The 27,401-nt window shown below is 46.3% G+C and overlaps 1 protein-coding gene across 2 annotated transcripts in view; it reads right to left on the bottom strand.

The window, feature by feature from the left end:
* Positions 1-27,401, bottom strand: part of SH3PXD2A (SH3 and PX domains 2A) — a 268,655-nt gene that overhangs the window by 121,431 nt on the left and 119,823 nt on the right. For both annotated transcript variants that reach the window (XM_075504614.1, XM_075504613.1), the window contains exon 5: positions 26,123-26,214. In XM_075504614.1, coding sequence (XP_075360729.1) covers positions 26,123-26,214 — 92 coding nt within the window. The remainder of the gene's footprint in view (positions 1-26,122; positions 26,215-27,401) is intronic.

The following is a 27,401-nucleotide window of genomic DNA, read 5'->3' as shown; positions in this document are numbered from 1 at the left end:
AATGAAACCCAGCCGAGTGCCCCAGCACAGCCAAAGCTGTGGATGAGAAAGGTCTCCTCTTCCAAGTCAGCTCTCTAGCTCAGTGGAGCTGGAGCAAGGAGAGCCTGGTGATCAGCACAGTTTCCCAGGCCTGGGGAGATGATTCAGTCCAGTACCGAGTATTAAAGAGACAATTAGATAATCTTCAATCTCTTCCATATGCTTACAGATGTCTGATCCAGGTGTGGTTCTGGAGTCGTTAGTATTAATGTACAAGACTGCAAGTCTGCTTCTTTCCCATTCCCTCATCAAGTCTTAGATGCAACGTTATTAAATGCAAAAAAATGACTATCATAAGACCAGCGGAAAAAGATAGGGCTGTAACACCTAATAAGAAGCCAGGTGGAAAAGCTATTTCATATCTGTTCAATGCAACATGTCACAGCTTTCCCACTGTTGTCTCGAGGAATTCCTGCTCTCTGAGATGCGGGAGCCAGGAGAAAGTCAGCTTCGCCAGACGAGCATGGCAAGGGGGTGAGGCAGGGCACGTCCCCGGAGAGAGCAGAACGCACACGCCACCGTGTCCAACATCCACACAAACCAAAGGCAGTTTTTTGCAGCTCAGCTTGTGCCTTTTGCTGCCCAGTAAATGCATGCAAAGCATCATCTCCCCACAACGGGGCAGCAGCTGCCTGCAGAGCCCGTAACACGGGGCCTTCCCATGCCCGACCCCTTCGCATCAGGCGCAGCTGTGTATACAGGCTGCAACGAGCTGTGCAGCAAACACGGCTTGGAGAGAGGCTAGGAGAATTCTGCAAAAAACACCAAGTGCAAACCTGAAAAATGTTAAGTTTGCACGTCTCGTTGGTGAGGTTTTTTGGCCAGGCTGATCTGCAGGTTGCCCGTGAAGTTTGAGCATTGCCATTCATTTTTAAATAGAAAGTCAGACACAGGGATGGTGAGCTACATCTGTGGTAGCAGGACCGTACACATTTACACGTATATACACATGCACACAAGAGCAAAATATTATTCCCTGCATCAAGTAGCTTTTGACACATAATGGACTTATGGGTAAGTTTTGTGTGAAAACCAGCCAGAAGTCTCTGCCCTCTGTGGCAACGTTGAACACGGAGCATCTTGTGGACAGGGGGTGGATGTGCCTGCTAATGTCCCTGGCTGCCCCCCAGCACAACGAGGTGTGCTGAGAAGTCCCTCTCCTGGCTTTCTGGGAAGGGAAGGACACTGGGCAGGTGAAGCCCTGCCCGCCCCACTGCGAGCTCGGTTTGCTGTGCCAGCCATTGCTAGTGAAGAACGGGTATTGGAGTGAAGTGGCCTCTCCCAGGGGAAGCTCTTCGTAAAACAGAAGCCAGCGATGGCAGGGAGACACTAGACAGCCACTCAATTTCACCGCAGTCTCAATGTGGCCTGCAAGAATGAAGGACAGGACACGCTGAAAGAGCTTGTGCAAGGCTGGGAAAGGAAGCTGTTCCCTCCCTACTGGTGAGTCCTCCTGCCAGCATAAAGGGTCCACTTCATCCCCTGGCACCTGGTCTCCAAGAACACAGCTTTCACCCTCTTGAATTTCATGCTGCTCTCCTCACGAGTCCTCCCTGCAGCAGCACTCATGAGATCAGCCCTCTCCTGGCACTGCTTCTGGAGGACACCTTGGCCCACCCACACCTCAGGCTGATCAGCAGTGCCCATGGGTAGCCCTACACTGGATCTGCTGGGAGACCAAATGCGTTGTGTCACCACTGACAAGAATAGCTGTTGGAATACGGGAACAATAAAAAAAGGCAATAAAAGAGACAAGGAGTTCATCAAGGGGGGGCCCAACAGCAGCTGCTAAGTCACATTAGGTATCACAGCATTTGCCTTCAAGTTGTTTTAGTTCAGTAAAAGTTACAGACCTTGTATTCAACAGCCATCTTCAGCCAGCAAGGTTCAGAGCAGAGGACCTATGGACAATCCACTGCTCTGCAGGCTCTGGGGAGCATCACCACCACCTTACCCAGGTGCTGCCACTCTCACACTGAGGTTGCTGCCACACGCTCCACCTGCGGCACAGCACTCCACTTTTAGAGCTAAGGCAGCTTTCGGGGGTCCGACCCTAGACTAGTGACACGGGGCCGTGCGACGCAGGGACTGCTCTGCCTTCAGTGGGAACTTCCAGCTCAGCACAATTCGCTTCCCAGCTCCTGTGTAACCTGCCCCTCAGGCAGGGGGGACGAAGGGACACGTGCTTACTCTCCCATCTCCTTTCACCTCACACTGGAGACATGAACGAGGACTGAAGTGTGTTCAGACAAAATTTGGATAGGGTCAGCCCTACGCGTTGGCCTCTGGTTTTCACAGGAAAGCAGGGTCCTGCCCAAGAAGCTGCCATGAGCCAAAACCTGGCCAGTGCGTGGCGGAAGGAGCCCAGGCAGGAGGCGAAGCAGCCCGCCATAGCACACACAGCTCAGCAAGCCGCCTGGCAGGCATGGCTTGGCTTTCCCAACACAATACCTGCAGCAGCGGTAGCCGCTCCACGGGCAGCCGTGCTCCCGGGCAGCCGTGCTCCCAGGCGGCCTGGTGCTAACTTGCCTCTCCTTCTCATGTGGCTTGGATGGCATTTCCCTCAGCGCTGCCAAGCCATGAGCCCGACTCTTTCTGGGATGTACGGGTATCTGCAGGCAAAGCTGGCAGGGCTGCATACCAGAGTTAGCGAGGCTCCTGTGCTGCGGGCGAGCTGCAGAGTGAGCAGGGCAGGAGGCTCAGGAAAGCGGGACGGGATCCTCTCCGGCTGTCCCCATCAGGGCTGTTCTCTTGTGATAAGAACTGGCCCTCACACTCGACTCCACTGCAGGAAGCTTGTTCTTGTCACCCCATTTCCCACCTTCCTCCCTGCTCCCTGCAGGCTGGGGAGGTCGCAGCCCTGGGACGTGCAGAGGAAGGAGGCACGCAGGAGCAGGTCGCCCCTGCCACCCTCTTCCTAGCTGGCCCCGATGCCTGCGGCGGGACCCGCCAGCAAAGCGTTTACAGGGAGGAAAGCCTAAGAGCAGCTCTGGTGGTTTGGTTTGCCTTGTGAGCACAAGCCTGCAGCAGGCTGTTTGTGAACAAACAAACCATCCCCACTATAAATCCTTTATTTGTTCCCTTTCCCCACCCTTCTGCCGGAGAGTTTGTCCCCTGCGCTGCGCGGGGCTGCACAAACAGCTCATTCAACATCCAGTGTGAGAGGGGAAGAGGTGGGAGCCCCGGAGCCGCCCGCGCTTGACACAGAAGGACTCTGCTGGCAAAACCAGCTTCTCTCCACTTTGAGAGCTCCTCTCCAAGTGCATCCCCCTGCAAAGTGGATCCCCTGCATGCCCTGATGCTCCCTCCTGCCCTCTCCACACTGCAGAGCAGCAAATTAACATTTCCATTCCTTCTCACATGGGCAGTCATGGGAGAAACCCCAGTGAGAACGAAGAAGGAGGCAGAAACAAGTGGCTGGGATGAACCTCTTCAAATGCTAATAAAAGAATACATGGCTTTAAGCAGCCCAAGCCCAACTGGAAATGGCTTAAGGGAACACACTGCGTGCTTGCATCCAGACCCTCTGCCCTCACTTCTGCCTTCGCACAGGACGGATGGGAACGCGAGTGGCTGAAACAGCAGCATGTCCTTCCCGGCTTCAGGTTTCAGCATCACACACTGAGGCTGTTTGACGGAGGGGCAGGGAAAGGGAAGCTGGTGGGTTATTCCAGCAAAAAGCCCTCTCTGTGCCACTTCTCCTCCACCTACTCCCCTGCTCTCAGACACGCTCGAGACAGAAGTACGGTGCCTACTTGGCAGTGCTGATGATCGGCAAGGATGGATATTGCAGGCGAAAGGAAGCTGCCAACAAACTGCATGACAATAATGGCACTTTCCACACATTCGGCACTTCTCCTGCCAGAACCCCCAAGCCCTGAGGGAGCCAAATAGCCAGGTGGGTTCCAGTAAAGCCCATTATTTTCAGGAAAGTTGGATGAATTTAGCCTGTTCTCTTAATTTTACAGATAGGCAAGTCCCAGATACTTAAAATATTGAATTTGTTCAAGGCGTCCCCCAGTTCTGCATGCTGTCACACACCCCAGGCTCTATTCAGGCCTTACATCCTGAAGTGAAGAAACCCTGGCTATCATTTCCCATTAGCAATGCACCTTTAAACACCTTCGTATAGTAGTTGGTCAAGTGGCTGCAACACTCCAGGACTCTGGGATTTGCTTTCCAGTTTCCAAACTACTGACTTTCCAAACCTGGGAATGTTCAATCCAATAAACAGGTCACCCTAAAACCTGTTTTCAAATATCAGCTCCGATGGCAAAATCTGCTGCTGTGATCCAACATCCTGAGCCTACCTCAGATTCAGGTAATGTTCCCCTCAGTGTCTCTGCCCACGGTCACCATTATTTTTTCCCTTCCAGAAAAAGCAGGGTCACCCACAGGTTTTGGGGAGCAGCTGCACATGGAGGTGGAAAGAAGCACCGTAGCTTTTAATGGGAACAGCCTCCTGAGGAGTCACCAGGCTGAGTGAGGGGAAGGAGAAGGTTTCTGAGCTGCCAAGTCAGCACTTTGCAATCCCTCTGTTCCTGTGAGCTCTGCACAGGCAGGTTCAAACCCTTCCTGCAGGTCAAAGCAGCACCACCAACAACAGAAGCGCAGCAGCAGAAAGCAGGATGTGCACTGCAGCATGATGCAAAGCTGAGTAATAAGCTGCCCCACCTCATACCTCCAAAAAAACCTAAGGACTGGTGTATCCCCAGGGTAACTCAGCTGACATCAACAGCGTTACCGCACATGGTGTCTGCCCTGTAACGTTATACAACCCCTAAGAGGTTGCTCGCTGTGCCAAACACCGCCCGGCCGCCCTTGCAGCAAGAACCAAGAGTTTGTTGCAGAATCTCCCCCGAGTGCTGGGCTTTGCTTGGGGGAGGTGGTTCACAGCCTCTCCCTCGCTGCAGCCTTAGGAAAGTCCTTGCAGCACGGCACGGGGAGAATTTCAGAGCCCTGCATGCTGGGTTTGGCAGGCCATTGGCATGCCAGGGTTATTATTTTCCTATTATTTCCTATTATTATTTCCCCAATTCAACTAGCCAGGGCGAAGTGAAGCTGTCGGTATCATGCAAGCTGTAGCCCCTCCCAACCAGAGTGTTAGTGCTACCCATTGTTTACATTTATCCTTCCCATGTCTCTGTTTGACCCAAGAGATGTTAATAGCCTCAAGGTCGAAGAGAGCAGAGTGCAGCAGAAGAGATTTCTTCCATAAATGACCTTGCACCAAACGTATTCATGTTTTAGAGGTCATAGGAAAAACCTCTATCTGGAGAAAAATGGTTCAAAAGGTTCTGTCAAGCCCAACAGATGCCCTCTTTCCTTCCCCTTGCTTCTTTTAGGTGTCAAAACGCTGCGATATCATTCAGTGTCCCCATGCTCCTGAGGATCAGGGTCTAAAACATTAACACTTCCACACCCAAGTGGGTTGCAGTATGCGCTGTCACTCCTTCTCCCCGCACGCGGCATCCAGCATCAGGTACCTAGCAAACGGAAGTCTCTAAATGTAGTCGCAGTAGTTACCTGAGGTTTTGCTCCTACCTCAGCATAGCCAGCAGTAACCCACATTTTAATCCTCAGCCTGAAGCAACGGGGAAGGAAGAGAAAACCATTCATTTTTACAGCCAGGAGCACTTTAGCTCTGGCTCCAAACACACATTTTCTCCACTTCTTTTTTAGCTATTTTTCCATTAGTGCAACATTTGAGCTGACACAGAGAGGATATCTGAATTTTAGTCTTGATAAAAACAAACTAAGAAATAAAAAGCAATCAGAACAGATTTTGCAGTGTCAAATTCAGCTCTCCAGAGGCAAAGGACCGCCTCAGATTCCCAGTGCTTCTGGCACTCCCTCCATTCCTCCCAGTCCCACCTCCATCTGCCTCCTCCATCCCTCTCCCATGCCTCTTGTGAAGCCTCCACTATTTCACCGTGCCCCCAGCAAAGAGCAATTATTGATGGTATATGTTACATCAGTCCTAATGGCCAACCCAAATGGGGGCCTGTACATCTGCTGCAGAAACAGAAACCTGCTTGTTTCTGCCCCTAAACTTGCAATCTGAATAGTCAGGCAGGGCAGGGGCGAGGGAGCAGAAAGCCCAACCTGAAGAAAGCCAGTGTTGGCAGCAAGCTCAACTGCAAGCCCATATTTTTCTGGAGCCAGTGTGGTTAGCGGTGGAAGTGAAGTGACGGTGCTAGAAGAAGAACTTAGAGCAGAAGGCCAACTGGCCAAGTGAAGGAAAGCCGACAGCTGAACTGCAGGACATTCTCTGAAGGTCCCAAGGTCTTAGCTTGGCTGCTTTTCCAGCTGTTAGGACTGGCTAGAGCCTGGCTGGTTTTTCTCTGCAGTTTCTTTCCTCAATCCAGGTGGGACAGAAGAGAGCAAGGATGTGAAGCAGCAGGACCGTGGCACTCTCCCAGCAGCATGCACGCTCCCTGCACGCTGCCAGGGCTACGACACGAGAGGGAGAGGTGGCCTGGGCCGGGTACCACTTTCACTCCGCCGTCCCTCAAACACAAGTCCTGTATGTGCCTGTTTCTGCCCCTGCTCCCACCAGCTAGAGTCTGGCTGGCTCAGTCAGGCTGGCTCATGTTTGATCTCCAGGATCAAAGAGGAGCTGTAGGCTTGGAGGGGCAGGGAGCATCCTCTTTGCCATCTGTCTGAATGAGCAACACAGCCTTGGCTGTCAGACAGTCTGTAGGTGTTTCCTCGCTTACAGCGACTCAGGTGACTTTTACCCCGCTATGCATCCACTGATTCCTAAAGGCTTCTCCCGAGTCCCACTGGCATCAGAGCAGACCTGGCCACAGCAGCAGCACAGAGGAAATACAGCAAATACATGCAAAATCCAGTCATTTTTATTAGAGTTTCAGAAAGGGGAGATTTGCTGCAAAAATCCTGAACTGAATCCAAGAAATTGCAACTCTTTGCTTCTTATTTCCACCCCTGCAACCTCAGATCAAGTGGCATTTAAAAACCAACAGAATAGGGCTGAAGCCACCAACCCTGGAAAGCTCAACCAAGAAACTCATCTCCAAACGCCAGCAACAGCTGCCCCAGCTCTAATGATCCCCTTGGAGGCTCTTCTGCATCTCAGCTAAGCACAGTAATACTGCGTTACATTTATTCAGACCATATGTAATACACGCAAGAGCCCATAAAAGCTTAAACAGCACAATAAACATTTGGAAAAGCACAGTGACCAGATTTACAGGGTTTGGATACCTGCCAGCATGACCCACCAGAATCAGATCCTTAAGTTTTTGTGTAAGCCCAAGACATACACACAACACAAACATGAACGTGCTGTTATCCTTGGAAAAAAGATAAACAGCCCCCAAAGCCCATCCCCAGCACTGGAATATGACAGCCTTCCACTGTGTCTGATTGGACTTAGTTTAAATCAAGGCCATAAAGGTCTTGGCAAGGAGAAATAAATGTAGCATGACAAAACTTCACTCCAGAGCACACAGTAAAACTGAGAAAGAGGGAAAGATGAAAAGATTTAGACCCTTAATTTCCATTAAAGGGGAGATGAGCCCTGCTGCAGAAAGAGAGCTGTGCTTTGCCAAATTCCAAGAGACTTTTATGCTAATTTTCCTCCACAGGGATGATGTGATATCTCCTGTGCCACCTACCAGGCTGGAGGAGGGGGGGTGATGGCTCAACAGAAGAGGTGTGAAATGATGACGGATCCCAGGGGGTGCAAAACATTTTGTCCCAAGAATCTGCAAAAACCTTGAGTTTTCATTTGTACAAAGCACTTTGGGATAGTGGGAGAGCAAGGCACCGGGGGGACGTAAAAGTTCCTCTATTTCCCAAGGTGAAGAACAGTTGAAAGAGTTCCAGTTTTGTGGTTTCTTGGGCATTTTGTGACACATTTTTTTTCCTTCTCTACATTTAATAACATTTATGGCTAAACACAGTATTTTGCATACCTACAGCCCCTTCCAGTTCACAAAGATACTGCACAAACAGGATTTAGTACAGCCGTGAGCATCCAGTGCTCAGGATAGAAGCCAGGAGTCCTGGCTCCGCATTTTGTGCTCTAAAACGCATCCAGGGCAGAACCCCATCTCCAGACTTAAAGCAAAAGGAAAGAGATAAAAGAATAGCACAAGATACTGCTTTTGAGAAACCTGCCTCATTTGTTATGATAAAGGAGAGTATTAAAGATTAGCTGGCAATACATGGAAGGAATTGCCCACCTCCCACGCATAATTTCCCATAAAATGTTTGTACAAGTTTAAGACGAGCTGCTACATAAAGTTACACAAAAGAAAGACTAAAGCATGACAACAGATATACTCACATGAGGCTCAGGATACGAAGATGCCCTTGCTGTTAAAGAACCGGCTCAGAAGCACTGCTCTGTTTTGCTTATTAAACTGCAGAAAAAGGCTGTTTGTGTTGATCTGCTGCTCCGGGAGGTGGGCTGTGCACTGAGAACAAAAGCTACATGCAAGGGCACATTCTCTCACCCACTGGCACGGGCATGCTCAGGGATGCCTTTGCATAGGACAAGGTCTATCTTCAGCACCCGTGGCCACAGAGGAGGACAGAGCAGGGGGCCTCGGGTCAGATTGCTGCACGGTATGAATTGCTGGAAAGACCACACATTTGGTGACTGCAAAATCTACCGAGGAGGCACAGAGTACTAAAGGGTCCTGCGGGAGGAAAAGATGCATTGAAGCAAGGGCCAGGATGGCGTGGGTAACGGAGCACACACCAATGGAAAGTCTTAGTAGCTCCTGAGGGGGAGGTCAGGCAGTTAAAGGTCTATCCAAGGCAGATGTGCTCATGTTAGCTCACAAGTCAACAGGCATAAGCGTTAGGGATGGGAAACACAGGACGGGACAGACATGGAGAGAACAAAGCCAGCGGGAAGGGCAATGCACTTTTGACACATCCCTCTTCCACCCGCTTGGGAAGGTAACTCGGACCAGGAAAGCTCTGCTCAAGCTCCAAACTACAGAGCTGCCTGACTGCTCGAATGGCCCCAGCCTCGAGGGCTCCCTGCGCAAACAGCCCCGCGGGGCAGGGGGCATCTCCAACACAAGCTACCATCGGCAAATGCTGCAGTAAGGGACACAGACGACAAATGGTGGAGGAGGCAGCCGAAGTGGAGAGCAGAGGACATCAAGAGACACCCAGGGCTGACTCTGGACAGGGACTTGCAGATGGAATAATCTGGCCAAGTGTCACATGGAGCTGAGCCTGCAGAAATGGACTGATGTGCCGGGAGCCGAAAGAGAGTGTAGGCTCCTGGGCAGTTTATTCTTCTGCAGCAGACTGTGCTCCCAGTACTTACAGAGATTTGGTTGAGGAAGACGAGGGACACCCAGGAAAACATCAGCTCTCCTCCCTCCCTCCACACTCATACTGATCCTTTCCAGAACTGCGATGGGGCTGAGTCTGTGCATGAAAGCAGCTGCTTCATCCACATCACAGCTACAGCCCACCCTGCTCTCCCGTGCTGTCCCGGTGTATGAAGAAGCATGGACTGGTCTTTGTGTCTCTTCTGCACAGGTATCTGCTGTTCATCTCAGGAAAGTGACTTTAGATGAGGTACTTCACCACAGTTTGGGGTAGGAGGACAATAGGGTGAGGTCAATCTTGAGCTAAACATCCCCCTTCACATGCTTGCAAGTAAAGGATGAGTGTGTGCTTGGAGGACTGGGGGGCCAGCGGTTGGAGCAGAGAATTTAAGGGCATCCTGAATCCTAGTCCCACTATAACCTAGGGCAAACTAGTTCAATGCTTCTTTGCCGCATTTTCCTCAAATATAGCATTTTCCAAAAATTGATACAGACGTTGACCCACTCTTGCAGATCCAGGGAGCTGTATATCAGCAAGCCAAACTGTTGGTGTGCTAGTGGTGTTTGCAAAGGCGAATAACGGAAAGTATGCTGACAGTCACAACGTGGAGCTAAAATTCAGACCTTCTGGCTGCTGTTCCAGCCTTGGTGACCTTTCAAAACCACTTTCATACTTTTGCTTCCCTAGTTCTAAAATAAAACCTGTATTTCACAGTCAAGCTGGGAGAGTGGGTTCATGTTTGGGCTGTACCTCGAGGTCTATGGTGAGGTAGCTCTATAGAAGGGCAATGCAGTACTATTGCCATTACTACTACTGTATGATTCACACGATGCTTTCTTTTCAGTATTATTCTTAGGCACAATCCCTGGGAAGATTTTGGTTTCACTAAAAAAAGAAAAAATAGAGATTATAGGCAGCTAGGGACAAAAATAATCCCATTCCCATGTGGTTTGTGCTATTTAAAGGGACATAATACCTATTTTTGAAAAGACCAGTTTCAGAAGACAAACAACTGACATCTGTCAGCACAAATAAATTTGGAAAAATAGACATAATATCATTTTCCAAAAGCTTTTGGTGTGCCTGAGATGATCCAGAGTATGGGAGCAGGGGGTGGAAGCATGCCCTGTGCAACAGAGCCCAGCCATCTCTCCGGCAGAACACGAGCAGGGAGTAGTTTTTCTAACCAATTTTTAGAGGAGGATCTTGGTTTCAAGCCAGGAGGTTGAAGAGTGAACATAGCAGCACAGGACCGGGCTGGAGGGAGAGTATTTTGTCCCATGTTCCCACATTTCTGTTCACTGTCCTGGCTATAGTCAGGTGGGAAAAAATATGATGCCATGTGTTCAGCATGAATTGCAATTCCAAACAATGGGCCAAGTTCTCCTCTGCTGAAGTATCTGGTGGTTGGACAGAAGCCACTGAGCTAACAACATCTGTGTCGTGCAACGAACAACAGTTGGAGGCACCAAGGAACTAGCAGACGGTGGGAATTTGCCCCAGACAGCACCGGATAAAGCAGGAAAGTCTTATTCCTCCTGCATTCCCACTGCATCCTCCATGGCCGTCTGCTGGAGAAAGCCATCTGCTGGGATCCAGAGGTGCGAGGATGGGCTGAGGTGAGTGCTGGAGCTGAAGGATGTGAGCAGACAGAGCAGAGACTGCAGGAGAAGCAGAGGGATGCAGCTGGGAGTACTGGGATTTCACACGGAAACCAGGGCAGGATCACTTAAAGGTTCTGGCATGTCCTGACCCTCATGTAACTGCTGTGAAGCATTAACCTTGTCCTGGACTACAATCTGGAGGTAATTTAGACATGTCCACAATGTGGAAAATCCCAAGCCACAGACTCTAGAGTTAGTTTGGGTGCATTCAGATGTACATGTTTTGCTCTGGGACCATCTCAAACTCCAGCAAAAACATTGGGTAAAGAACCAGCCAAGAGAAGGACCACATTCAATTTGTGCTGGTGCTGCCCATGCAGTTACTGACACTAGCAACTGGTGGGAAATCAGTGAGAGATGTCTCAGACACAGCATCTTCAGAGGGAGATGCTCAGCACATCACCCACTGCTGTCTCATTTATTGTGAATACTTAAAGCAAAAGTTTTGGGGCAACTGCAGATAGGACAAGGCTGAACACAGAAGAGTAAACTTGCTTTTGTTTGTCTATAATATTAATAGGCGCATTATGTAATTTCTTTGGCTTACTGATGCAGCAACTCTGGTTACAAGACGGGATGGGATTTCCTTGAGGTCATTCCCCCAAACTGTGTGAGTTGTTATTTTCCTGGCTCACCCACAAACAAAGCGGTTTGCTCTTCTGAAACACTAATGTCCGACTGTTGAAAGGTTTTGCCAATCAAAACATTGTGGCCTTACCCCATTTTAATAATCTAAGGCATCAATCTTCCCCTTAGTATTTGTTTGATGTGTTCTGCACCCTGCTGAAATATCCCCTCCAGACCTCCCTGAGCTCAGGCTCTGATTGAAGAGAGATGCCATGCATCAGGCCTGCAGCTTTCTCTCTGAAACATTTAGCAAGGGATGGTGGTAAAATCTATTTATTTTCATGTATTGAGGAAAGACCATATATTCCAGACTCTTTTTTTTCCATCACTCAGAGATGGGCCTGAGGCCAAAACGGTGCTGCTAAGCTTGTTTTCTATTTAAAACCTTCATTTTTATTAATAACCCTTTACAGCCTACACACCAGCACTGCGGGAGTTGCATTTCCGTGTTATGTCATCGTGAACCGTTATGTATTTAATTCCTCTACCCACAAACCCATATGGACATCATTAAACACGCACTATACAGTATTAAAACTGTGTTCCATAAAGTGTGATTTAGAAAAAAAAAAGACCTATGAAGTGCGGATTTTTTTTTTCCTAAGGTCATGGGAAAATGAAGAAGTAGGGGAGAGAGAAAAGGTTCAGCGGTGCTGTGGGTTAGCTCATAGCTCTCCATGCCTGCAGACCAAAAACCCAGCCTGCCTTATCCACCACAGAAGATTAATTACCCAGTAACTTCAGGCCAGAGATGACAGATTTCTGTTTGGCAGACCACAGAGACAACTTCTACAAAAATTACAGGTTACAAACCAGCACAAGACCTTGATGATTTTATTTCTGCCAAATTAGGTTTGCATCACTTCTCCTGAAAGAAGTTGCCTTTAGTGGGAAAAAAAGAGCAGGTTTCCCCATATTGCTGAGGGTTAGTTATCAGGGCCTCTAACACAGGTGAGGGTAGACCCTTGCCCTGCGCGTGACGCATGTGCGGCACAGGGTTTACTCCCAGTTTCTGTTATGGCCCCGGACTGGCTTGTCCTGGCTGTAGTCTACGCTAGCAGCGATCCAACACTCAGGCAAATTCTGCAAGTCAGCGAGGGCACACTTACCCTCAGCCTCAGGATCTCGCCTGTGTCAAGGACACTCCTATCATCCCTCCGTTATCTCTTATGGGAGATTGGGGATGAAAAGATACGGGAAAGAGAGCAAGTGATGGAAGAAATACATCAGACAGCAAATAAACCCAATGTAGAGAGTACCAGTGGGAGAAATAGAAATGAGTGTAGAAATGCTGGGGGAAACAGGGCAGAACACATTGAGAGGGAAGCGAACAATACCCAAGGGATGTGAGGAGAATGGAAAAACCCAGGGACAGTTAAAAACTGCACAAGAAAAGATATGCCAATAAAAGGCAGAGAAGCTGATGCAGTCAGGGATGGTAAGAAAGCAAAAAGACAGCAAGAGATAAGAACAAAGCACAACTTAAAAATGTCCAGTAAAATAAAAGATTTATGTATGTATGTAAACTAGGAGACAATAAGTCAATTGCCTACAACACACACAGACAGCTTACAACGACCTAGTCCTTTATAATGGAGTGAGACCTGCCAAACCCTGTTTGATGGCTGAATTCCCTCTGATTGTGGAGCAAGCACTAGCTGAAGCGAACGAACCACAGTGAAAATGGTACCTGACAGGATCTTACAGCAAATACAGCCACGGAAAGGTTTTCTGCATAGCCTTGTGCTTATTGCTTTGTCTCAGAGCAGCTGCATTCCCTTATGGAGTCTGTATTGGTGCTCCCTTGATTTTACAGCTACACAGTTAAAAGTTCCCCTCAAAGATACATATAAAGATACATACCTAATTGCTTTCAAGCCCTTTTTTGTTTTCTTTATGAAATATTAATAAAAATAAATGCATAAAAAGAGTATTCAGGGCACATACAAATTGTGTGTTACATAAAACCTCTAAATGCTCAGGCCAGCTGAGCCTCTCCGCTGGTTTTGCTGTGTGATGTCCGTGTTCAGGAGTCTGCGAGAATAGATGTCACCTACCCTCATCCCTTGGAAGCTGGTGACTTAGTTCAAGTTAAATTTGTTGTGTTGGCCCCAAAGCCTCTGTGTGTGTGTGTACTCGCATGCATGTCAATCTCCAGGCAAGAGAGGAGAATTAACAGGATTTGCAGAGGGGGTTACTGATGAATGAACGACCTTTATGTCCCAGCCCTCTCCAGAATTTTTCCTTACCATCAAACAAACATACACATGAATACACACGCAAATACCTTTGGGTGCACGTGTGCTCCTGTTGAATGCAATACAGTTACTCACTGTGTAGAAAACTACCCGTGTGCATAAATGTTTGGAGGAGGAGGACCACTCTCGGGATGAGGCTGACAGCAAGTTTAATGTTACCTAGCTGCATTACTCTGGAGGTGAAATGTTTTTGACATGTCTCTGTACGGCTGTGTCCTACTTCATTCAGAATCTAGAATTTGCTTTGATGTTTCAAAAATAAAGCCTTAAAAGAAGAAGGAAACACAAGTGGCAAAACTTCTTCAGGAAACTTGCAAAGGACCATTAGAGCCCCCAGCTGTTAAATACTCTATTTTGGGTCAACGCTCTCTTAAACTGATAGTCACATCTTCTACTTATACAGTTCCCTGGCACATGAGTATATCTGAAGTGAACGTATCTGAAATGGAGATAAGATTAGAGATTTTCTGAGCACATATTAGGATAGACAAAATCATGGCAGAAAGCAACATTTGTTTGTTAAAGCCGAAAATTCTCTGTTCACTGATATTAATTCAGTCTTCTCTCACAAACATTATTTATCCTGCCAGGGATCAGGACTTACTGGGCAGTAAACCAGGGCTCAGTAGTTTATATGCCTGTCAACAAAAAAATTAAATATAAAACACTTGTCATAAATCCGCACGGACAAAATTTTCTGATTTATGAGGATGCTGAATGATTGAGGCAAGAGTGTATTTAAAAAAAAGCCTTAAGAGAAAGCAGACAAAAAAGGAAGGAAAAAAAGGTAGTAATTATATAATGCACTGGAGACCAGCCTTCCTTAAGAAGCGGGGGAAAGGGACTCCTCCTCTTACGATGCCTATTTCATCCCTTGCCTAATAATCCAAAAGCACCTAACTTTCAAAGTACTGCCTTTTTTCATAGGCTGGAAGCACCACAAAGCATCCTTCATCAGCCTGGCCTTTTGGCAGTTCTCCTTCTCCAAATGCAAATGCCACATCTGGAAAAGGCAGGAATCCTCTCTCCTGCCTGAAAGCCTCCTTTTATCTCCGTCCTCTGCAGAACTCCTACTTTTTGCAACTACTCACTCCAACGTACCACTTTATTGAAGGGATTCAAGGCTTTCTCCTCATCTGCTGAATGTCTGCCTCTTCTTAAAGTCCCAGCTCACCTTCTCAGCCCGCTCGCTAGCTAGAGCAGGTCACCCTGCCATCCCTCAGCCAAGCATCCGTAAAACAACCCCCTCCCGAACACACAGATGAGCATGAAAAAGATAACAATGAAGATTAACAGAAGCTTATTTGTCAGGCCTGGCAAGAAGAGCATCTCATTAGCTGGTATGGCCTCTGCAATTCAGCCGCCGGGGGTTCCTCCTCCCCCCAGGGGATGACACTGATGTATCATGAACATTAATAACATTGTTAGTGCGTGTCCAACAGAGCTCTGCTTTGTGCATTGAGACGACCCGGCAAACAAGAAGATACTTTTCCACTGACCTCTTGCTGGAAGAGTTTAAAGCTGTTTGCAGGGATGCGAACGATTCTTGCAGCTTTCTCTAGTTGCTCCTGGCCCTTAGCTTCACTATAAAGATATGTATGGAGGTGAAGGAACTAATACAGACGCAGCAAGATGCCTCAGCACCCAAGTTACCGGCTACAGGGACTGCAGAGGTTATGTGCAAGCTGAAGAACCTTATTATTGTGACCATAGAAAGGAAAGCGCTCAGTTCTGTGACCCACATGCTTCCCCAAATGGGGGAGCTGTATTGCTAAAATGTCACATCCTGTAGGAAGAATGTAGAACATTGGCAACATGTACTGGTCCCCACTACAGAGTAAAAGCTACTCCAGTTACTCAGTCTGCATACCTTGTTTGCATTTGCCCGTATTTTCAGGGGGTTGATGACAGCCTTACACCTCACCTTCTGGTCCTAAGTTCAGAATAGCTGAAATCATTCTGAAATTTAATTGTAACATCCTCAAGAACTCTACAGCTCCCCTAGCAAGAGAGGACAACGATGGTGAGGTCCTAATCATTAGAAAAAGGACTGAGACCAGCAACCTATTCAACGGTGAGCAGTGAAGGAGGCGACATTGCTAATTCACTAGTGAACCAGGACAACTTCAAGTCTCTGATGAACGCTGTCTCTGCTATGTGTCACTCACACTTCATTCCCGGCACGCTTAGATGGGAAAGAAAAAGGCTTATCTGTTAGATATGGTGCCGCTGCTGTCCTAACCCCACAGTTGTTGCAATGGGTCTCTTCTCATAAAGCAAAATAGGCATTTTTTGGACCACGACATTCAACATTTTCTTCTTCTTTTATATTTTCAAGCACTAGGTATCTCAGGTTACTAGTGATTTTTTGTGGTGGTTCCCAAATGAGCCTGAACTGCTGTGATTTTTCAAACCCACAAGACTGTAATTGAAAGCAAATGTAATCAGACATATACAATGTTCTGAGGTTCACCACAGTGCACTGCAGTCAGCATTACTGGAGTGGCTATTAAAACTCCTTGGAGCTGGGAAGCAAATACAGCCTGCAAGAATCCAGCAAATAACCAGCATTTATTAGATTAGACTAAAGTATTGCAAAGCCACAGTCAATCCTCTATTCAGAATATATCCGAGGTCTGTTTAAATGAACATCTTTCCTGAGCTTAGGCCAATTGTTTTAAGAGATGTGAATGGAAACAAGGAAAGAATTCTACTTTTAACACAACAAATTCTGCAATCCTTACATCAGCATAAATCTCAAATAGTCCATTACTGTCAGCAGGGTCGTTCCAATCAAACTCTGGCATAACTGGAAACAGAAAGTGGCCCAAAGACAAAGGGTATCTTTGAACCCAGACACACAGCTCTAGCTAGAGATAAGCAGTAGCAAATCCCTTCCATAAACCTCCCAAACCAAATGCAAGCATTAAAGGGGGGGGTGAAAGGGGGGGGGGGGGTTAATTGAATTTCCACTGGCACTTGAGTCTGCACTTAAAAGCAGGTCTAGGGTTATCTGTGAAATTTCAATTAAATCAAAAGCTTTGATAACATGATAAGTCACTCCACAGTTTGGAGTCAAAACATGTTGTTATTTGATCCTCTGCTTGTGTTTCTGGGAACAGCACGCATGAAAGACAGTCAGCTGCAGACCAGTCAAGAAGATGGAAAGGGTGGAAATGAATCTACCAATAGATCACTGAGTCTCCTGCAGCCAGAGCCACTTGAGATCTGGTATTTTTTATACATCCTAAGTCCTAAAGAAGGCACCCCATTCCTCAAGAGACAGAAGGACAGAGCAAAACAGCTCATCTCAGAAGCGTGCAGCACTCCGGGGGATGGTTCCTTACTGCCACAAATGGTTCCTTACTTCCAGGCTTGCTACAAGCAAGATTTTAAACAGCAACAGCATTGGAAGCTGAATGCAAAACTCTGAGGACATGAAACACCAAGCCCTGTGTATGTAATGAAATGGATTTCCAGCGCAAATCCTTTGGTGGCATGGGGTGACCAGGTGAAGCCAGGCGCACCAAACAATAATTGTCTAACAACACGCTGTTATGATACAGCCAAACCAGAAAGGAAGCCCAGCTCTCCTCCTAACTCAAAGCAGGAGGCGGTGGCTCTCCAGAGAGACCTGACTTGCTTTACCTGTTGTTCAGCACTTTGATTGCTAATGCTTCCTCCTCTCTCTTTGGTGGCAACTGCTGGAAGCTAAGGGCAGTACCAGACACTCTCAAGAGTTCAAAGTCCTGTTTACCAAGGAACATCACCTCTGCTTCCTGGTGTTTAGACAGAAATTCTCCACCTTAAATAAATGTGAGATGTCAACTCCACCTGGCCTGTAGTCAACAGCATTAAAACACATGTTAAGCAATGCCTTCCCTTGTAACGTATAGTACAGCCTGATAAAACCCTATCAAATGTAATGGGATGTCTTACATTGTCCCCAACCAGTTCAGATCGCATATAGGGTTGCACTAGGCACATGTACATGAGAAAAACACTCTTTTTCTAACCAGCGAAGCTACTGATCCTCAACAGCATTAAAAATAAAGGGACTCTCCAGATCAGCAATGTCAAAATTACACAGCGAGCACCAATAGGAAGTGCAGAGCACTGAAAAGTCCCTTCTGACCCCAGGCACCATGGGGGGATCATTTATCCACTTATCACCCTGGCAGCAAACACCCCATTGAGCACGTGTGTCCCTAGTGCCCTCCTCTGCAGAGTGGAAAAAGATCTTCATTAAAAAATAGTGCGACCATATTAAATATAGACATAGCAATGACAAGCTGGATTCTTCTTCATGATACAATTATATTTGTAACATAAGCTGCCTATTCTTGTTTTTCAGAGACGTGACACACAGAGGACAAGACAGGCTATATTCAATTCTGTCATGTTAGTGAAAAGAAAACTCCACCCCATCTCCTCCTGCCTGGCAGGTCGTGAGTCAGCAGTGACAGATACCTCAGTGCATGCAATTAACCTGCTAGCAGGGGCTCACCAGAACAAGAAATCCAGATAAGAAGAGGAAGTCCCCGTCCCCCTTCCTCTCCTCAGTTCCAGGCTTATCCAGAAAGCACAGCAGGACCGGACGCTTCTCTTCTGCATCGACCTAAGGATCTCTTTTGTGTTTATCAACATGGACGATTCAACCCTATGGGCTGCCCCTGTTCTGGGGCGTCAAACCAAGCATCACCAGTCTTTAAACAGAGACTTTCAGAAGATCCTGTGGCACTGAGCCAAACATTTCTAGACATGAGGGCTCAAGGATAACGGGTGCCCCAAATCCTTCACAACAAGCTTGACAACCTCTGAATCCAGTTATTTTGGTTCTGCTCCAATCCTGCCTCACTAGCCCAGGTTTCCCCCACTGCCAGATGAATAAATTTGTTCTTTTGGCTCCCTAACTGGTTTTGCATATAGAAGCACCAGCAGAACAGGCTTTCCAGACAGATTTTGGAAGTAATGTTTCTTCCAACATTGACTGATGATTTTAAAAACAAATTATTTTTCTAACTCGTAATTTCTAGAATTTTATTATGGAAGGAATGGGGTTTCTTTACCAGAATCAAAGCCTCTTAGCAAATCTCTGAAACTGTACATCTGCAATCATACTGCAGATACAGCCAGGAGATGTGAGAGGCCTTTCCAACATCACAAAATAAATCAATGAGACAGTAAGGAGCAGATTTCCCAATCCCCTGCATTAACCACTAAACTTCTCTTCTCCGGAAGGAAGGAATTTTATGGGTTAAGTTAAACATTAAGCAAACTATTACTTTCTAAGCTACAAAATAGGCATTGGCAAATTATCAGCAGTGATTGTTCCTTTAGGATATGAACAAAAATTACTGGACAGGAAAAAGGCCCTCGAGCCAACAGGCCTGGCATTTAGTTTTTCTAAAGGCAGTATCTCCACATTTCAAAACACCTCTTTAGTCCCAATTCTTCTACAGAGAAAGAAAAAAAAATTTACTGAATTTGTGCTCATAAACAGTAAACTTTTACTAGCACTGACACTACCATTGTGTTTGGCCCCAGCAAGGCAGTGTCCGGTGCCACTGCTGAAGCAGCAGCGTGTCGGCAAGGCTCTGATCTCGGTCACATTCTGATGGATTTCAGGTAAGTCTGGTTATTCTTAATCCATCCTGTGACAGCATGCCGCTTTTAAACCGTGCAGCATGATCATAACCAATCCAGGCAAAAGCTATTTCTGTACACTTAGCCGCCAGTGCCAACTGTCAGTACATTAAACTATCTTTGCTCCTCTCAGCCCTGTGTCCTTTCACAGTCAGACCTACAAAGCATGAGCAAACCCAAATGTGATATTCAAGGCAAGGAATAAAAGCTCTTGCTGTATGGTAACAGCAGTAACCTATGCTGTTCCAACTGCCACTCTTCTACACCCTTTTTTTGTGGTTGCTGAACTTATTTCATTTAACATGCTTTCTGTTTCCCCCCAGGTTTATTGTTTGATATTTATCTACATATAATTTATTTTTTCATTTTCTGGATGAGTAGCAAAACAATTCAAATATTCTCTCAGGAAGGCTGAGTTATTTGCTGGTATCACCAATGCTGCAGCCAGTAGCAAATTTCAATATCCTCCGTTTGATACTTCAGCCCAAATCGTTTATATGTTGCAAACGAAAGGGAAAGTACCATGTGAAGCTAAAGAAGAGGACAAGTAATGCATTTGTTATTTCCTTTTTTTCCATTCCTAGAGACTCCTCCATCCCTGCATTGGCTTAGTTTATTTAAGATAACAATCTCCAAGCGAGACCTTCCCAAAGATCACGGTAATACGCATTGATGCAAGGCAGCGTACACTGTTGGGGTATCTAGAGCCCCATCTGACAACAGCCAGTTCCCAGAGACTGAGCTCCGGGTCAGAGGGGGCACAACTGGGAATCAGCCACACTTCCCTCCTCTATTTCTGGGGCACAAGGCTGCCTGGCCTCTCAGCCGCAGATTTATGGCAGTCCCACACTATGAGCAGGATACTGTAAAGCACTTCTGCAATTTAGAAGCTGAAAAACCATTTTCATGACAAATTTAGTGCTGAGGCCAAATATTTCTAGTAAATACAGCCCTAAAACAGGCATGTTTGAAAAACCAAACACAGGTGCTCTACTACACTCAGATGCTCAAAGAGCCATGGTACCTAATTGCCACTGAAATCGGTGAGAGCTGGAGGACTAACTAACTAGGAGTAGCCAAGCAAGGCTCCTGGCAAACACAGCCCTAACAGGGCATTGCATCCTTAGCTGCCTAAATCTCAGTGAAGGCGATTAAGTCATTCTTTGAAAATATTAACTTTTTCTTCTTTTCAGAACAGTGGGTCTTAACTGCCTTATCCTGCCACCATCTTTATTCAGAGCTTTTCCTGATCTGTGGTTTACAATTTACTTCCCAGCTGATAAATCACATAAAAATAAAACTTCCATCTTTTTCTGATTTTGCATTTCTTAGGGAAATTAATTTCCATTTGGCATCTCTCAAGTGGAATGAATTTCCCTAATAAAATGTGTGCATTGAGCAGTCACAATACCACTGCCAAGTGCAGATTGTAACACTGATTGTCATAAAATGGTGCTGACCACATTCCTAAACGATGTGAAAATTATCTGTACTGTAAGTCCTGTAAGAAAGAGCAACCACAAAAAAAGAATGACAGCTTTCCTCATAGCACGTCTGCTCAGAGACTCAACTATCAAATGTGTTGGGAAACACAATTCTAAAGGGATGAAATATAAGAGAAAATATTTGCATAATAGCAAACAAATCAAAATAAATACATATATTTTACAGATAAAAAATTTTCCTCGTCTACCAATAGGTAACCGAATTGCTATTACAGGGCAGATCAGAGTAGAAACAGAAATAGTCGTATGTAAACACAGTCATGCTTACGGATAGAGAAAAGCATATTAGGGAACTGTGCTTTAGCACTGGTAGACTCATAAACTAAACCATGCTTCCTTAACATGGTCACTGCATTACCCTGGCAACTTCTTTCCAGTTTCCTTATCAGAAATTTGTAATACATGAAGAGTAAAGGGAGAATCCAGCTTCCATTTTACAGTGACCGCCTGGCATCTGAGTATCCGAGTGTTACACCAGTATTTATGTGACAGAGATACGATCAGTAAAGCTCATGGCTACAGACCGCAATAAAGCATTTCTGTTCTTCAGTAAAGGCACCTTCAGCATTAAGTCAATTTTCTGCATCAACCCTCATAATATTATGTCGTATACCTAATAAGTTCCCTAGTTTTCCTGGGTTTGCATACTGTTTTTCTGAAAATCACTTTATGATTCTTAAAGGAAAACTATTCTCAGATACTGAACACTGCTTTGAATTCAGTTGGTAATATTATTAGTGGTGGTTTAAACAGAAATCTCATTTGAGCCTGCATGCATTTCTGCAGGGGGAGTACTGGAGAACTGAATCCTTGGCTCTTGGTCTGCTTTTTAGACTGGATCCAGACCCAGAAAGAAAAAGCGAACTCTCATGAGTGGTGTGGCTGTGGTATTTTGAACCTAACCGCAAAAAAGCCCTAAAAGCAGTGGACCATATGCGATGTCTAATTGATTAATCCTACTCTTTGGGTATTTCTGTTATTTCTAGTAAAAAAGAACCATTAAAAAAATGTTTTCTGAGATTTTGTTTGTTGACTATGAGCCCTGGCCTGACCTCAGCCTTGAATTTAAATCCCCAGTAGAAGTCTGAAATTAATCCACCTCTGGCTTAGTTATCAGTAATTATAATTATTAACAGAAGCATCCAGTAAATGAATGGCTTTCAGTGACATGGTGTTTTAACTTAGAATAATGGATAAATAAAAATGCACTTCCTTCTTACCTTACAGTATCTTTTCCCATAGCAATGCAGGATCTGCTCCTTACATGGGCATGGTAAAAGACACCAGCCCAGCCATTTGGCTATACAGACGCATTTGCTCAAACACTAAAATTCCACATATTACAAACCTAAGAAGTTGAAAACTGCTCCTCCTGTACCAGAGCTGATGGTTCAAAGCTTACTTTCTCTGCAGCTAATCAGCAGAGCACAGCGAGAGCAGCAGAAGCGGCTGCCTTGGGAACACCAGCACTGGAGCTCCAAACCCTGCCTTGCATATCAGTGCTCTCAACGCATGCCGGATCCCTTGTAAAGGCCATGCTTTCACCATGTGCAACGGTCCGAGGGAGCTCCCAGACCATCTCACGGAGGGATTCAGTGTCCTCCTATGGTCTCTCCCATGCAGCATGAAGGAAACCTGCTGTTGGGAGCTACCTGACCTGGAGCTAGCTCAGCAGGAGCACACTCAGAGGAGACCGTCAGCTGGTTCAAACGCTGTGATTTCTTGAGACATCTCTCCAGCTATCTGCCTGTAAGCTGCTGTACCTGGAAGAGGTTTAATGGGGCTGAAAGGAATACCTTCTGCCTATTGTCACAGGACTCGAAAGCCTGGACCATCACCAAAACAGGAAACACAGAACCTAAGCTGCGAATCCAACCAAACAAATTGGCCGGATTATAACAGTGTTGGGAAAGCCCAGCTTTTATTATAGCTGGATTGCGTGCTGCTCAGCACTACGGGCAATCGGATCACAGCAGCAGTAGGAAATTACTCTGTAGGGAGCAGCCTGCAAGCCAAACACGGCATAACCCGGAGAGGACAGTACACAGAAGCAGGGAGGAGGCAAGAGTAGAGCAGATGAAGAGTTAGAAGGAAGAAGCTGGGAACATATTTGTAAAGTGCCTAAGGGACCTCAGGGAAATGCTGATTTCTTTTAGGACAATAGGAACAAAAGTGAAGGGCACAGCTTCGCAGCTGAATTACTGCAGTAATACATAAATTACTGCATGTGCATCATCGCAAGTCATGGCTCAGCAATTAAGGGCATGGATACCTCTCCGCACATCCCAGCTGCAAGGTAAACCAGACTTTTTTGTGCCTCCTCCCTCAAAGTTTAAGCTTCCATGTTTTTCTGGCTGGGACCATGTGCTGAGGCACTGCTCTGCGGACATGCAATAACTCAATGGACTCTGTGGGCTCAACAACCCAAATGCCCATGGGATTAAGGCTACACTCCTGAAAATTAGTTAATTAAACTCTAGGTCAGGCTTTGTTTTATGAGGCTGAGCTGCTGCAGAAAAACAGAGCAGGTGCTCATGAAACTAAAGGCCATCTCATTGTGCACAGAGAGAAGACATGAAGGCAGCACAAGCAACTCCGTTCTGCGATCCCTTGGTGGCTACGTTCCTCGCTTGGCAGCATTTGTTCTCCTTTAACCCAGCCAGCTGAATGCCATGTCTATGCTGATATATTGATATATGAACCACCTCTGCACTGAGGGCCAAAAGAAGCAGCTGAAGAAATAGATAAAATACTTAGGGTAGTCTAGATGCTGCCCCCAGGCTACACCCCCAGTGAGATGAATGATGGACCATGAGGTCCAGGGAAGACTGAATTCATAGGGCTTGGGCACCACTGGCTCACTGTTTCTGGAGTGGCTTGGCAGAGTAGCAAAACAAGGGAATAAATCAGGGGTTTTCTCTGGCTGATCGTGCTCCTTCCTGCAGTTACTGCTGAGGCTAAGAATGGCCCTGGAGGTGTCCTTCACCCCGACCCTACACAGTGGTCCAGTGAGCCCCAGATCTCCTCCCTTCCCCCTTAGTTCACAGAAGAAAAACACTAAGATGTTTCCATTGGCTTTTACATCATCTTTTTGTAGAGACTAATCTTCAGTTTCAACAATACATCTTTTGTGAAGCGCTCCCAGCAGAAACCTTAGACACCTTCCCTAAGATCTGTTTGCTTACAGAAGACGAGGTAGGATTTGTATAAACCCAGCTAGATTAATGTCTTGCAGACATTAGTGAAGTGAGATTTAATCAGGTTATTGCTCTACATTTTCCAGGGAAATAAATCACACTTATTACTAGGTTGGAATAAGATGCAAGGCTTGGGCTGAGAAAATTTAGTCTTTTTTGGTTTTCCAGGGGGGAGTGAATGGATAACTTGAAAACTGCTGCATGGCTGTTGAACAGGCAGCTCAGCAAAAGGCCCTCAACAACCTGTAGGAGGGAAAAGAGAAAGCAAGCCATAATGGCTAGTGCTAGCCTGGGAGTGGGCCTTGGTCCCCATTTCCTGCCTTGCGGAGGTCCAATCCTGACTCTATTTTACTCAGGCCTAATGCTGTAGGGTCCATATCAGTACAGAAAGCAGGCAGGAGTGTTAAACAGTGTTTGAAGCAGACTCCCAAGGTCCATTTGAGATCCTTCAGGTCAACTCTCCCATAACCCTGAGGACCTCACTCCTCTTCTGGTTGTCTGTTTCTGCCTGGCACGTGGGGATGTCTCCTTGCATCGGAGGGGTGTTGTGGGATCACACAACCTTCGCAAACCTTCGTACAGACCCTAAATGGAAACTGTGATGGTCAGCAGGTCTCAAGAGTGTAGGCATATCCTGCTGCAATGGTCTCTAAGTTTGCAATATGTGTTTAACAACGAACATGCAACTGTATTTATTCACGCCAGACATTTTTCTAAAACAAGGCTGGCTAGAAAAAAAAAAGCAGCTCTTTTTCCAGACCTTTGATTTAAAAACTGCTCTTTTTCTCGTTCATAAAACAAAAAAGACTTCGCTCTCAGCTATGCTAGCAGCGTTTTCTTTAGTACAAATGCTAATACGTCCCTTGTATAAAACCACATATGTGCAAGAGACAAAGTTTGGGAAATCAAACTGCAAAGGTCCTCTACTCTACACCAGCACGGGAACAGACAGCTGAAGCCAATACAAATCTTTCCAGTAACTACAGGTTTGCATGCGCTGAAGTGCCCAAAACCCAAAAGCTTTACATCCATTTCCCCTTACCCAATGGGCTGTGCAAACACTGGAGAAAGCAAATTACGGTAACACAGCCTGCAATCAAGTTTCAAATCATGCAACAAAGCAGCACAAAACACAATGGGACCAAGTCAAAATCTTATTGCGGAGCACAATAAAATATATCCTGTTCACTACGAAGGAGAAAAGGAAATATCAGGCGAGGCAGCACAGTTGCTTGTAAATACCCTCCTGCCAACGCTTTCCCTGGATAAATTAGTCCTCTGAACCCTGACTGCATCAGCATGAATCAGCCTGTCTGCTCCACGGTAAAGGCTATGATTCTGTTTTGTGTTCAATGGGAACTCTTTCCCCAGCCTTTTCTTGGCTTCCTGCTTAGGAAGAATAGACTCTCCAGAGACAATTTTGGATCTGGACCACAATCTTGCTCCCTTCAGATAACTAAGTATCTCTGGGCAGGAGTACATTTAAAGAAGCAGCTGGTAATTATGAGCCAAGTGCTTACTGGCAGGATTTCCCCCTGCTGCTGAGCCAATACTTTGGGGAACTAAATGACTCTTTGGTGATAATTATCAGGTAAAACCCACAAACCAGGGGAGGTTCCCTCATTAGAACCATCAGCAAGAAACAATGCATAGGTGGGCGGAGGACTGCTGAAAATTGCGTCTGAGGGTTGCTTGACTCCCCTGTCCTCCAAGCACCCAATGTAATTGCTGGGCATTTTCTAGGTAGTGCTTGAAAGCTACAAAATCTGTTCCCACACCTACAGCAGTAATAAAACCAAATGACCCTTTCCTTCCAGCTAATCAAAAAGAACTGAGCAGCACTGGAAATCCATCACAGCACTTACTCTTTTGGAGGGTTAAGGTCTTCTGGGCGAGCCTCGAAGAACCTGAAGACTTCATCGCACTGTGAAATGTGAGGAGGAAGCCGAACCAGCGCCTGCAAAAGAAAACAGGGAGGGAGAAGCACTTAGAAAAGTCAAGTTCAAAACATGGCCTCAAACACCTAGACTACCAAGCAAGAGGAGGCAAAACAGTCCTGGCAGGACTGTTTTGGAAAGCATCACGCCCGGCTACTTACCTGAGAAGAAAGGAAACAGCATGTCTGTTGACTACAAATGTCAAGTAGGATCCAATGAATTTAGACAAGCGATGGTACCTAGAGTCGGCCAATGTAATTTTTTTGCCATGTGTAGATGAGCAGAATTTGGTCCACGTGCGCAAAACCATAACACTGAGTAGATAAGTGCTCTGTGGCTGGGACACTCTCTGTGCTGTGTGTTTGCACAGCACCTCAAACAATGGGGTTAGGGCTTATGGGCTCTATGTCAATGCACACAAATTCAAGCAGTGAAAATCTACAGACTCAATACCCACTAATACAACAGATTAATGTGCTCCATAAAGCTTTCCATTAAGCACTGTCAAGAGAAAAAGCAGAGTTTGCTAAAAAAAAAAAAAGCAAACAACAACTTGCTCCTAAATTAACAGGAAAGGAAGTTTGATTAACTGTCTGGAAAAAACAAAGGCAGAGAGGCTACTTCTGCATGAAGAAGTCTTTACTGCAGTGCATCTTGGCTAACAACCTCCATACACGCTGCAAGGCACAGGTACGCAGCGCTTGTCATGTTCAGCAATAGTTAAGTACAATTCGGGAAGCAACCACATTATGTTGAATTGTACTGGAAAGCGAGACTTCAAACCAATGAGACAAGCACGCAAGGCAGAAACATGCTATGAATTTGCTGTTCAGACTCTAGAGCTTGACGGTGCCAAAAGCGGCCAAAGAGCCGTCCCCAGATCACAGAGACGGGACAGCAGCTCCAGGTGACATGACTCTGAGATTGCCTCCAGAAATGAGCAGCAGGAGAGGAAAAGAGGCTGGAGTTCACCTCCTCCTGTGCTAAGTTACATTGAAAATAGGCCACAGGTTAAATATAGACCAAGCTTCTTAGAGGTGCTGTAAACCTGTTTGACAAAATGAGATTGTCTGGCTCTTCTGCTAGTTGAAACTAGGACAAACAATCTTGAAAGACAGACAAAAAACTGCACCAGAGCTAAATGAAAGTGCATTAGGGCGAACTGGTTATACTAACCCACGAGACATCTGATTGATCTTGGTCACAC

This window comes from Mycteria americana, chromosome 6 (assembly GCF_035582795.1).
Source record: "Mycteria americana isolate JAX WOST 10 ecotype Jacksonville Zoo and Gardens chromosome 6, USCA_MyAme_1.0, whole genome shotgun sequence".
In the NCBI taxonomy this organism is placed as follows: domain Eukaryota; kingdom Metazoa; phylum Chordata; class Aves; order Ciconiiformes; family Ciconiidae; genus Mycteria; species Mycteria americana.
The sequence above is the reverse complement of the archived record's forward strand: the minus strand, read 5'-3'. Positions and strand labels throughout refer to the sequence as shown.